General features: G+C 32.5%; 1 protein-coding gene across 2 annotated transcripts in view; it reads left to right on the top strand.

Annotated features, from left to right (window-relative positions):
* EPHA3 (EPH receptor A3) overlaps positions 1-13807 on the top strand; it is a 342182-nt gene that overhangs the window by 283976 nt on the left and 44399 nt on the right. For both annotated transcript variants that reach the window (XM_036446292.2, XM_036446293.2), the window contains exon 11: positions 3146-3331. In XM_036446292.2, the coding sequence (XP_036302185.1) occupies positions 3146-3331 (186 nt within the window). The remainder of the gene's footprint in view (positions 1-3145; positions 3332-13807) is intronic.

Below are 13807 nucleotides of genomic sequence, written 5' to 3'. Positions count from 1 at the left end.
CAACTCTTCTTGCATTTAAACAGTATTTGAAGTGTTAAAAGCACTTTTATATTTGTTTTTCAATTTGATCTAACGCTTGAGAGGTAAATCAATAATTTATTCTTCTTAAGGAAGGTTTGAACTCAGGAAAATAGTGACTAACACTTAGCATTTACTATGTGTCTGGTACTCTCATAAGTGTTTCACATACTACATTAATTCTTTTAATTGCACAAAAACCTTAGTAGAGACACAAGTAGTGTTCTTATATAATAGATAAGGAGAAAAAGACACAGAGGTTAAGACACTCAAAATCAAACAGCTAATAAGTGACAATGGAAGAATTACACCGTAGACAATGTAGAATGCATGCTCTGTCCCACCAGCTCTGTGTGGTCTGGCCTGTAATATGACAAGTGACTTGTCACTTAGAGCAAGTGGTGATGGCATCCAAATTTAAAACACAATGTATTACACCATGTTGGCTCATGATAATGGCAGAACTTTCAGGAAATGAAAATTCATTATAAATACTTCTTATAAGATTTGCTCAAAATTAATGCTTACACAAAGGAAACTGGAGCTCTGGCAATGTTCTCATAGTTCTGTAGAAGGAAATAAATTCTTACTCTTGCTTACAAATTCTAATTTATTAATTTGCATCCTAATTTCTCCTCCTAATATTCATATCTCTATAACACAATTTCCCTTGGATTTCAAAGGACCAAGGAACAGTCTCAAGTTCTGCCCTTAATTCTCCCTATAATTCTATAGAATACTCTAGCCACAGTGATTGCTATCTTCTCTGAACTTCCTCAAGGGGAGGAATTAGATCTGCCTTCTTTATCATACATCTGTGTTATTCACTGTGTCTGACATAATGGTGTCATTTGATGAGTACTTATTAAATAATTTCTGACTAACTGCTTCTTGGGCCTTAAGTAACTTGGACAAGTTGCAACATGTCATGGTTTTAAAAATAGGGGCAAGACTGGTTTCCTAAGAAACTGGTCAGTTTAGAGCTTCCTGGACAGAAGCAAGTCGTTTTTAGTGATGGAGTTACAAAGTCGATAGGGCCACTTGCTGTTTCTGGGGGAAAACTACTTACCTGGACAACAAATAGAGAAGAAACAGCTTGCTTCTTGACACCTTCTTTCTGGTTGACCATTGAGGCATGGAGCTTGTACAAAAACTCATAGTGAGGAGGTTGGACCAAAAATATGACTACATTCCACACACATTCTGAAAATTGAGTATGTACTGAATCTTTGTAAAAAAGAAACTCCTCTTATTTGATATTTTAAAAAGACTTTAAATGTCTAATAATTTATACAATATTGAGACTTATTCTGTGAATAGGAAACATTATATGCATGGCACTACTTTGTAGCTACTACTATGGCATCAGTGAGGACAAAAAAAAAGAAAAAAAGAAAAGAATGTAAAAGGTCTCTGCTCTCCAGAAGCTAAAAATCTACTGAAAGAGCAAATCTCAAAAACAATGGATATGAAGATAGTGCTCAAACTAGTTCTAGGTAATTTTTTACCAATAACATTAGACCAGTGGTCGGTAATCTCAGTAGCCAACAGAGCCAAATATCAACAGTACAATGATTGAAATTTCTTTTGAGAGCCAAATTTTTAAAACTTAAACTTCTTCTAATACCACTTCTTCAAAATATACTCACCCAGGCCATGGTATTTTGTGGAAGAGCCAAGGGACCAAAGAGCCATGTAGCTAAAGAGCCACAGTTTGCTGATCACGACATTAGACTATTTAAAATTAGCAATACTTTATATTCAACACATTATGGATTAATTACTCATGTAAGAAAATTTTTATTGAATCTAAAAAATATCTCTACAGTAATTCCATAGATAAAAATGTGGTATCATTTTTTGTTGTTGTTGCTTTTTCAATTTTTTAAAATTTGTTTTAGAGAGGGAGGCAGGAATAGGGAAAGAGAGAAAGATTGATGTGAGAAGAAATATTGGCTGCCTCCTACACACCCCTTACCGGAAAGATCAAACCTGTAACCTGGGCATGTGCCCTGACCAGGATTTGAACTGGTGACTTTCTGGTGTACTGGACAACACCCAACCAAATGAGCCACACTGAACAGGGCAAAATAAAATGTGGTATCTTTTATTTGATGCTGTTATTTTATGGTCCTCCTTCCAGAAGCCCAGAGAACTTTATAACAGTTTGTCAATAATGCAATATGCTGATACTCTAATAAAATGAATTGGTAGCAGATGTTTCATTTTCAGAGAGTCCAAGTATATAGTTAAATTGGCCCTCTTAGTAAAAAACAGAATAGTTAGAGACATCTGAAATTTCAATCAATGCTCAACCCATGGTTATGCTGGTCTGTTGATTATTCTGAGAAATGGTAGCTATGAGAACAAGGAGTAAAAAGTCTAATAATTATAGCTTTCAACTGTCCCATATTCTTTTATATTACATTATTCACAGTGTGCTTCTTAAAAATATATGAGGCTTGTCACAGGTCCATTTACTGTTAGAATGTGGATGTCCCGGGGCTTCTTAGGGAGGCTCAGATTACCAGCTTCCAAAATAATTTGAAAGCCTACAGTGTACATCTTAAAGACCCAAGGTGTAAATATTTGAATAAAATTATTATAAGGAAAGAATTGTTCTCTACTGATTTTTTTTTTTTTACGTGACTGGAGGCTTTGTGCATGAATTCATGCACAGTTGGGGTCTGACCAGGCCAGGCCAATTGGCAGATCAGGGCTGATCCTGTCAGGAGGAGGAGATGGTGGGAGATTGACTGGCTGGCCTGCCTTGATTGGGGCTGGATCAGGGAGGAGCTGGCTGAGGAGAGGGGTCATGGATGGTTGGCTAGCTGCCCCTGACCCTGATCAGAGTGGGGTTGTGATTGGGGTGGAGTTGGCTGGTGGGAGGGGCCACAAGGCAATTGGGGTGGTAGGGGTCCATCAGGGGCAGGGCTGGCTGGGGGAGGGAGGAGCTGCAGAAGGTTGGCTGCTGGCCCCACACCCCCATCAGGGCAGTTAGCTCATCATAGAGAACAATCATTTTGGATGTTATGGCGTTCCATTGCTGGCAATATATATATAATTATAATTATATATATATATAATTTTTTTTCCTGTTGGGGTTCATTCTTCTGCATTCTAACAGGTGAATTTGGAGAGGTGTGCAGTGGTCGCTTAAAACTCCCATCCAAAAAAGAGATTTCAGTGGCCATCAAGACCTTGAAAGTGGGCTACACTGAAAAGCAAAGGAGAGACTTCCTGGGAGAAGCAAGCATTATGGGACAATTTGACCATCCTAATATCATTAGGCTGGAGGGAGTTGTCACTAAAAGTAAGTAAAGTCTAAAGTCATAAGATCAACTTTTGTGTATGTTGAGCTGAATTCAGTCATTTAAGAAATATGATTCTTTTTTTTTCATAAGTATCTAAAAGTTTTAACAAAAAAAAACCAGTTTAAGATTAACATGTCTTTATTTGACAAGAGAGCAAAAATATTTAACTAATATTATATTGACAGTGATCTTAAAAAGCTTTACAAAAATTTAGAAGCTAAAAACCGGATATTGCCGAAACTGGTTTGGCTCAGTGGATAGAGAGTCAGCCTGCAGACTGAAAGGTCCAAGGTTCGATTCAGGTCAAAGGCATGTACCTTGGTTGCTGGCACATCCCCAGTGGGGAATGTGCATGAGGCAGCTTATTGATGTTTCTCTCTCACTGATGTTTCTAACTATCTCTCTCCCTTCCTCTCTGTAAAAAAAAAAATCAATAATATATATTTATATATATTTAAAACTGGATATTAAACACATGCTGATTAAAAGACAGGGAAGAAGTAAATTTTGGAGAAATTTCTGTTATGTAGAGTAGCAAGGAAAAACAATGTTTCAAGTTTGATAGAAATTGTCAGGAACTCCCAGCTAGCTGCCTTTTATTTTATTACTCACCACCTACCCCAACACCCAACTTTAGGGGAATTATGAGAATTTGCGGAATACTTCTGAGCTATGATGGTTGGGACCACTTTAGACCCAATGAGTTTCTCTGTTCTCTGTGGATTTCAAATAATTCTAATCTATAGTCCCACGTGGCTTCTTGACTTGTCTGAGGAAGCTCTAGATCACAGCCTGTGATAGAGATCTGAACTTATTTCCTTGATGGTTTCTCCAGCCAGACTCTAAATGAATCCCATGAGACAACTATGTGATTTTTGGCTCCAATCCCAAGGAAAAGCTCTTGAGAATGCTCTGAGATTTTTTTTTTTCTTTTTCCTTAAGATTCAGAGCACAAAATGAAGAATAAGTTAAATTGGAAGCATACTCTTTGGAATAAAAGACAGCATGGCAGGGAATTTGGCATCCATTAGAGGATAATTGATTGGCATCACATTTCCATATTCTGTGATTACCAATAACATTACATATTATATTTTTCACAATGATATTTTTCTTTAACACTATGCAGAGCACTTTCTAAATGGCACTAATACCTATTCTCATTTTAGTGTGACTAAAACAGCAGTTCCTTCCTCAGAAAAGTATGGAATAATTAAAATATACTTTGATATCCTTTATAGTTTTCTTATATAATAAATGGGATTAAGGATTTATCAATGTAAGAACTTAATCATAACATTAAGCCCACATTAAGTCACATAAGAATCATTTTTTCTCTGTACTACTAAAAATTAGGCCATACTACTAGTAACACTGAAATATTTTCTGACAAATGACTTTAAAAATTTTTAAATTAATAATCAAAACACTTTTTGTAGTAGTACAGATTAGGAAAATGTATGAATCCTTTGTTCCTTCAGTGTAAGACCAATCTACTTAATATCCATGGAACAGGATGATATATCAGTGGTGATTTAATAATCAGTCATTTATTTTTCTCCATAGCTTCCTTACAAAGTAGTTGTGCTTCATATGTTTAACGTCGCTGGGAGAGGAAAGGCATTTAAACTTACCTAATCATTCTTTTAACTCTCAATTTTTACAAGTTTTTCTTTCTGAGATGGCTATTATATGTCCAACATTGTAATGTGGAGATTATTTTTTTCTTACTACTATACTGTGAATTAGGTATATTACAATTTTACATTTGAACAAATGGCAACTAATGAACAAGTATATTGTCTAATTGGAAAGTTCTAGATGTGGCATTGGTTACTTGGTCTGTTGTTTTCACCTCTATCACCAATTCTAGGCAAAAATGTATTTCTACTTTTTATCATTGAATTTGACATATATATATTTTATGTGTGTATATATATATATATATATATGTGTGTGTGTGTGTGTGTGTGTGTGTGTGTATGTATATATATGAAATTATTTACCTTCCCTAAAACTTGAACATAACAGGGCATCTCTCAAACTTCAGAAACACTCAGTGGCCAATTAATAACCATTAATGCTTAAAACAAATGTAAACTCTCCTTGGAGGCAAAATCCATTTTATTTGATAATCAGGGACTTAAACAGAACCTGAATCATAATAGGTACTTAATTGACTAATGTTAGGAAATAAAATATTGATTGCTCGCTTGTTTGATTGATTGATTGATTGAATTAGTAAATTTTTAAAAAAACACCCTAGTTTTCTGCCAATAGGTCGTAAGTGTTGGTTCATTTAACTGAATTTGTTTCAGAGTAGAATTGTGAAGCTGCTTGTAACAAACCGGGAATAATTGAGAAAGTGATTCAATTTTAACATGAGCACTTAATTTCTCCAACACCTACAGCTATGTCAACACAAGATGCAAGTAACTATGAAAGTAAAAATTAGGTACTTGAGCTTATTGATAATCTCTCATATATTAACAAGTAAGAGTTGATTTTTTGCTTCCAGTGTTAAGAATTTTTAAAAACAAGTTGTTGTATTTTGCTAGCTGCTTTCTATAAATTTGTTTACTGAGTGGTAAGTAATATTAAGCTACAATAATTGTGGTATGTTTTCTTTAGATATAAAAATGAAATAATCAAATATGAATTATAATCACTTGGCAAAGAAATCCATAAAACAATCCCTAAAACCAAAATCCAGGGGAAAAGATTAAGAAAAAATGACCTTTAAATACTGTCAGTAGTATGCATTTAATAGTTTATTCAAACCTGATTCTGTGACATTCTAATACAGATTGTAACTACCTTATTCTTAGGGTAAAAGTTCTATGTTTGATATATCTCTCTGGTCAAATAAACATGCCAAATCTGACTGTATAAATAAGAGTCATCTCATATAGTGCAAGTATAACAGAGTAGCAGACTGAGAATTAGGTTTTGAGCTCCTTTACTAGCATATGTAAAAGCTCTAAGTCTAGCACCTGTAACTGAGAGAAAATAGAAATGCCTTAGAAAAAAAGGTAATGTATTGCTTTTAACATATGAGTAAGACAATTTTGTCACCAGAAGAAGTTATTCAATCCACTTCTATTATTTTATTGTTTCCTGAGACTATATAAAGGATAAAATAATCTACCTTCAAAGTCCAAACACACACACACACACACACACACACACACACACACACACACACACACATACACACACACTAGAGTGATGCAGAGCTTAAAATTTAATGAACAAAACAGCATTTAAAGAAGAGATATAATTGATATCTGGGTTAAAAAGCAGGTCAAAGTTTAAGGTCTGACTCAACCCTACTGGTTATGAGACATCTGCATATCAGACCACTCACAGAGACTCACTTTCTTCAATTGTAACATGAAGTAGCATTTCTATTTCCAGATACTTTAAAGATCAAATAAGATTATGTAGAAATGTATTGTTAAGTGGAATAGAGCTATAAAAACCGAAATTACCACTTCTTGCCAGCTTGAGGTTTTACCAGTTAATCTTGGGAGTACAGAAGTAAATGCTTGAAAACAATTCATTTTATTTGTACTCAAAAAAAATTTTTTTATTGCTATTAATTGTGCTTTGAAGCACCAGGTCTATTATAATGTATAATTTTCAGCTCATTTGGAGAAAGCCCTTTATCCGATCATTATATTTTCATTTATTTAAATAGAGCCATAAACAATTTTAATGGTACATTTTGAGTCTGATAGTCTTAAACAAGAGAAGGTGAGAGAGTCTCTGATCTCAAAGTAGCAGAAAGGTGGGGGCGCAGTCTCTGCTCAGAGCTTGGCATGAACATGTGTTATCAATTTTAGTTGAAGTTCAAAAAGATGGAACTTTCTTTAAGCAAATGTTTGAGATTTCTGCCATCACACCATTAGTCAAATGATGCTCAGACTCCAAGAAGACCTCCATTGGCCACTTTTCCCTTAATAAAATAAAAGGAATTATATAGATAAGATTGATGTGGGGTTTTTATTGTTGTTATTTGAGGAGGAATTATTTACTGAAATTTTTAAAAAGTAATAATAATGCACTTAACTATAAACTTGCATTATTAAAGAATGCCATAACCATAACATTAAGGTGATATATTTTTATTAAATATATTTTACTGATTTTTACAGAGAGGAAGGAAGAGGGATAGAGAGTTAGAAACATCAATGAGAGAGAAACATCCATCAGCTGCCTCCTGCACACCCCACACTGGGGATGTGCGCGCAACCAAGGTACATGCCCTTGACCAGAATCGAACCTGGGACCTTTCAGTCCGCAAGCTGATGCTCTATCCACTGAGCCAAACTGATTTTGGCAAAGATATTTTTTAATAAGTCAAACATTTCTGTATTGGTGTGAGAATCCACTTTACAAAAAAAATAAAAAGTAAATAAACAAAAAATAAATTAAAAAAAACTACACACACACACACACACACACACACACACACAAACTTAGTAACTAAGTTATTTGTTTCCACCTTTCTATCTGCTCCACATATAATAAAAAAACATTACTGGAATAAGATTTTTAGAGACAATGCCAAATTCTTGCTATTTTCTCTTTGCTTCTCTTAAAAAGCTATTTCTGCATTTGTCTCAAGGGTACTACACCCCATGTCATAATCTTAATAGACAATATATAGTTATACTTATTTTATTAATAATATATAGAAATAGTTTGTTAGGATAATCAATTTTGGAAAACCTGTGTTCAGGACCATAATTTGGTAAATCAGTTGAAGCTATCTCATTCTAAGGCCCACATAACAAAACTAAAAAAAATCTCTACTCAATATATGAGAAAAAGTAAGGCAGGAAGTGCTATTTTTACATGTTTCCTTATTTCTTCAACATGAAATAATGTGTTGTGTTCTCCATCAATAATTTTTGTTAGAATTTTTTTTGGAAGAATAAATTCAACTTACAAAATTTGTCATGGGCCCAGATGCTATCTTTAAAAAAGTTTAAAAATACAGTATCTATTGTAAAAGGAGGAGAAATATAATTACATAATTGTGTAATAACTGTCTGAGTAGTACTGATCTTATACAAACTCATGCAGAAGGGAAGAAAATGAAACATGCCTAACTCATGAGGCAAGTGATATCTTGACACCAACACAAAAGAATATTATCAAAAAGCAAAATTAGCAGAAATCAGTTTGGCTCAGTGGATAGAGTATCGGCCTGTGGACTGAAAGGTCCCAAGTTCGGTTCCAGTTAAGGGCATGTACCTTGGTTGCAGGCACATCCCAAGGGATGTGCAGGAGGCAGCTGACCCATGTTTCTAACTCTCTATCTCTCTCCCTTCCTCTCTGTAAAAAATAAATAAAATATATATTTTTTACAAAGCAAAAGTACAGGTCAATGTAACATATGAATACATTTTTAATACCATTGGAATAATTTTAAAACCATTCATTACAATGTATTAAAAATGATACTTTATCATGCACAAGTTAGTTTATTCCAAGCATGCAAAGTTGGTTCAATATTTAACATCCAAGAAAGTCACATTAATAGATAAAAAATAAAAAGGCAATCTCAATAAATGCAGAAAAAATAAACATTTTAACTTAAAATATTTTGTAGCATATTATACATAGAAAATGTCTGACAGAAAGTATATAAACACCCAACATAACTATAAACTTCATATTCAATTGTGAAACATTAAAAGCATTTCTTTAAAAGTAGAAATAAAAAGCCTGCTATCATCACTTCAATTAATTGTTATACCTAAGTTATTAATTTTACTAATTGAGAAGAAATATAAAAGGTAGAAGAAGCTTGAAAAGAAAAGAAAAAAAAAAAGCCTAAGCTGTTCTTACAATATCAAACTCAGCACATTCATATTACTATATTCACTAATTGTCATTGTACTTACCAAGCAAACCAACTGTGAATGGAGTAACAGAGATCAGGAATATTGTTCCTATCTTTAAAGGTATTAAATTTTGTTTTAAATTAGCATCAATACATTTAAAACTTTTAAGGTCAGCTGAGTGTAAAACATTCGGTGTGTTAACACGGATAGAGTATGATTGATTAAAAAAAATTGGAGAAACCGTTTTTTTTTAGCTTAATTTTGAAGACAGAGGTTATCTTTAACCAGCCTTAAATGACAAACATGATATGGTCAATTGTAATTAGCATTCTGCCAGGTACTAAATATTGATCTGAAGTCAAAATGGAGTTGGCCCTTGTGCTCATTAACTCATAAACCAGTGGATATAACAGAGGTTATTCTTAACGTGAATAATGTCTTGATTAAAATGGAATTTTGAAAAGATTGTCCATATTTTACATATTTAATTGGAAACTCACAGGAAAAAAAATACTATAATTCAGTGAATTACAATATTTCCATCCATCAGTTAGATATAGTATGTAAAAATCTATACCAAACCTTTTGTTTCTTGTCAAAGGTGATTTAAGACTTCCTTCCTGGAAATAGTGATGCATATTTTGTCAATTTTCTTCAGTTTTCTTTCTTTTGCTTCTGCTTTTTGCTTCTACCCTGATTCTGATGACATAATACTAATGCTGAATGTGGGATAATAAGGCAAAATATATAATCTCATAATAGATTGTGTTTAAGACTTTTGAGAAAGGAATTAGATATGTAAGACATGCTGCTAATTGGAGTTAATAGCATTTCTTTCAGAAATGAATTAAATTTCAAAATGTGTGATATTGGAGTCATTGGTAATTTTTATGTTTGCATAAAATATATTAAAGCAACATTTATTTGATAGTTACAATCAACATTTCTATGTATTGCTATATCTCACATTTATCTGATTCTTCTTCTTATAAAAAAGGTGATTAGGAATGTTGAGGTGAAATAAATAGTGCTGAACCTGGAGTTCACTGACATTCTGAAACATGTTTCTTCTGTCCTCAAACAGTGGCTCAATGATTAGTAATATCTCTGAGCCATTAGGGAGGATTGGGAAAATGAACTGATTATAACATGCTGATATGCTTCCCTTAAGCTTTTAATTATGAAAAATTCATTATTTCATGTGTAATCATAAATTTAAGAACAAAAGCAAAATTCTCCTGAAAATTTTGTTTGCTCATTTTTTATAAAATTTTATTTCAGCCAGATACCTAGCAATAATTTGAGTTCACTATGCATACTTACACTTGTTTTAGTATCTCTGAAGTCAGTAAATGATAAAGGTTCATGATGATGATGTCACTTCTAAATCAAAATACACATGAAAGCAAACTTGAATAGAAATACATTGCATTGGGTGTAGATGAGCTGGTAATTTATGATTTCCAACCACATTTCATATTACTAGAACTAGTTCTCATTATCATTGCATCTCTTTTTCTTTAACCCCATTCATCATATCAAAATCACAAGGGAACCTAGGTAAAGATACTGCTTTCCAGTATAGAATATGGGTATTTGTTTACTCTTTGTCTGTACATTTCAGCTTGCTGAATCTTTGAACTTAATGTAAAGCACATTTTTAGACTTGCCCATTTTAACTGATGTGTTTATAAATACCTAAATTATAGAGCTAAATTCAGCCTGATCCAATTTCTGAATGGTCATGAGGCTTTGGTTTAATTGACTGGTTTGAATTTTCAGCTACTTTCATTTTCATTTCCCTTGCCAAACATTCTATTAGACATGTCAACAAAAATGAAATGGTCAGAAGGCTGGGATCCAGAAGGAAGAGTGGCAAAGGTCTGGGTAGTGCTGTATGCAAACACAATAACTGGTCACTGTAACTGAGTGTTGGCTATAAGAGGCAAAATATCTATGACTACTTTCTAGGTATGCATTGAATTTTGCTAGATAGTATTCTTCCTAGAATTCTATTAAGAAAGGGACACAAAAATGTATACTAATTTATGGAAAATATACATATGCAGAAATTCATCCATTCATCCATCCACTGAGGTCAGGTCACTGGGATGAGTCTTTAGGTATTTCATGTACCTGTTCAGGAGAGATAGAAGTTTACAGGAAATTTTAATCTTCCCTTTTTTCTCTAATATCTTAAAATCAAAGCTGAATTATAATTTTGAAGAAGCAAGTTCTGGAGACTTAAAGTTTTGGCTAAATAGACTTTTCAGACATCACTAGACTACATATATTGGGTCGGCACCTAAGTAATTGCGGATTTTTTAAAGAAAATCAAAGACAATTTTTTCATGGAACTAAATAACTTTATTCTGTAATGTATTGCCCATTTTGATCAATGACCTTTTGCCATCTTTCAGGCAGCATCATAATCCCACGTTCAAAAAACTTCTGGTTTTTATTAGCAAAAAACTGAATCAGGTACTATTTGACATCATCATCATTATTGAAATTGATTTTCCATTTTTTCCATTATTGATTTTCCATTTTTCAACGAACGCCAAACAAAAACTACAAAACAGATCAAAAAACTTTTTTTACTGATTAACATCTGAATAGCCAACTATCAAATAACAAAATGTGTTTTACATTTGTACTACGTCTGCAAACCTAAAAATTCAACTGAAGCCATATATGTGTGAACCCGCAATCACGTAGTTGCCGACCCAATATAATGTGTTACTCAAAATAAATAATTAAATAACTCTGTTAGTAGAAAATAGATTGATGTATCAATTGGTTGTTACATATATAAAATTATTTTGAGAAATTTCATAAAGTTTAAATACTTTTATTACCTCAATAAACAAAATAAACAGCTTGGGGTATATTCAAGTACCAAATGTAGGAATTATAATCTTCACAGTACTAATCCATAATTCACAAGTAGCATAAATTAATAGTTTTCACCTATGACAGGAAAAAAAAATCAAAGAGAAGCTAGTTTCCATTAATGAAAATGGCAAAGTAAGCTTTAACATATAGTAGAATCTTAAAAGGAAAAGCTATATATGCTCTTCACTTAAGCATGCATTGATGTTTGTGAAAAATCTATTTGCTCAAAGTCTTCCATCATTACTCAGTTTTAACTCAGATCTTCTAGACCTGGAAGAGGGGTGATTTTTCTTCTTCTGTAACATGATTGGTTTATAACTAAAACAAAATCATAGCAACAATAAATGGAGAGAATTATACTGTTGTAATACTGTATTTGTGAACTTTGAATCAGGGACAACTATGTTGGGGATCTGCTGCAGTACTAACTGTGTGACCTCAGCTAGTTTCCTAAACCATGATGCTTTCTGCTAAGAAAATAAAAAGGGAATAATACATATTACTAAAGCATAAGGGTGATGTGAAGATGAAGTGAAGTAATTATACAAAGTACTAATGTAATTCTACATGATTCTAAATATGGGAAAATCACTAATACTAATATTTCTGATATATCAGAAATATCCATTTTATATGTCTTTTTGTATTTGAAATGTTTGTTTGATATTACTTATTTTCATAGTTGTCATGATGCATGTAGAGTTATATGTTTGCAGCTTTGTTCACATAAGATTATTATGTAGCAATTTTTTAAAGTGCTAGTCTTCAATCATTTCAATTTAGAATAAACAGAATTGTAACCCACGATTGTCTAAATCATTACCAATAGTTGAATATTTGTTCATTTGTAGATCAATATATTAGTATATTTAACACCTTTGTGTTTAATGCCTTTTTATATACCTTAAATGTTTTTCTCAGGATGAATTTCCAAAAGTAACAACCTAGTATATTCAGGTTGTGGTGTAGAGTAATTTCATTATCCTCTTTAGATCTTCATTTTCATATGTGTAAATGGAAATGATAAATAATAAGTTACAGCATATAAAATAATCAGACCATAATTTGCACACTGTATAAAAGCTATTTAAATGAATCTATATGCTTGTTAAAAAAATTTAATAGCATTTAAGGCCACTTATTCCAAAATGGTTGTTCCAAGTTACTGCCAACAAAAATTTTAATTTTATTTTCCTTTCAAACATAGCATGGATTTTATAATCTTTAATGTGTTAAATGTATACAGATAAAATATTATACTTATTAGTCTTAATTATTTTGTGCAATTCACATGTTGAATCCATGAAGGCAGGGACTTTGATTTAATTGTTTCTGACTAGCACAAGGGAATTTCTAGCACATAGTTCTGTAACTACTTGTAGAAAGTATAAGTGATTGTGGAATTCTTGGCTATATCTTGAGCTTGAAGGCAAAAACACTTGATTTTTTAGACCAGCTAAGATGCAATTAAAGTGAAGAAAGGGTCATATTTTGTGTTCATGAAAATCCATGCCAAATAAGCCAATTTAGATAGTATAGGTTATGAGCTTTTAGTCAGAAAACAAATCTTAATTTTTTAAAACAATTTAAATTTAAATTTTTAATTACAACTTTGCAAAATTAGGAAGGCAGGGAAAATTTTTTTATTTTATCAGGTGTATCAAAATATATACCTTCACTGCATATTTGTTCTACTCTAATAATGAGTATATATTTAATTTATAA

The sequence above is a fragment of the Pipistrellus kuhlii genome, unplaced genomic scaffold (assembly GCF_014108245.1).
Source record: "Pipistrellus kuhlii isolate mPipKuh1 unplaced genomic scaffold, mPipKuh1.p scaffold_m20_p_2, whole genome shotgun sequence".
NCBI lineage: Eukaryota > Metazoa > Chordata > Mammalia > Chiroptera > Vespertilionidae > Pipistrellus > Pipistrellus kuhlii.
Note: the sequence above shows the minus strand (reverse complement) of the source record. Positions and strands in the feature narration are given on the sequence as shown.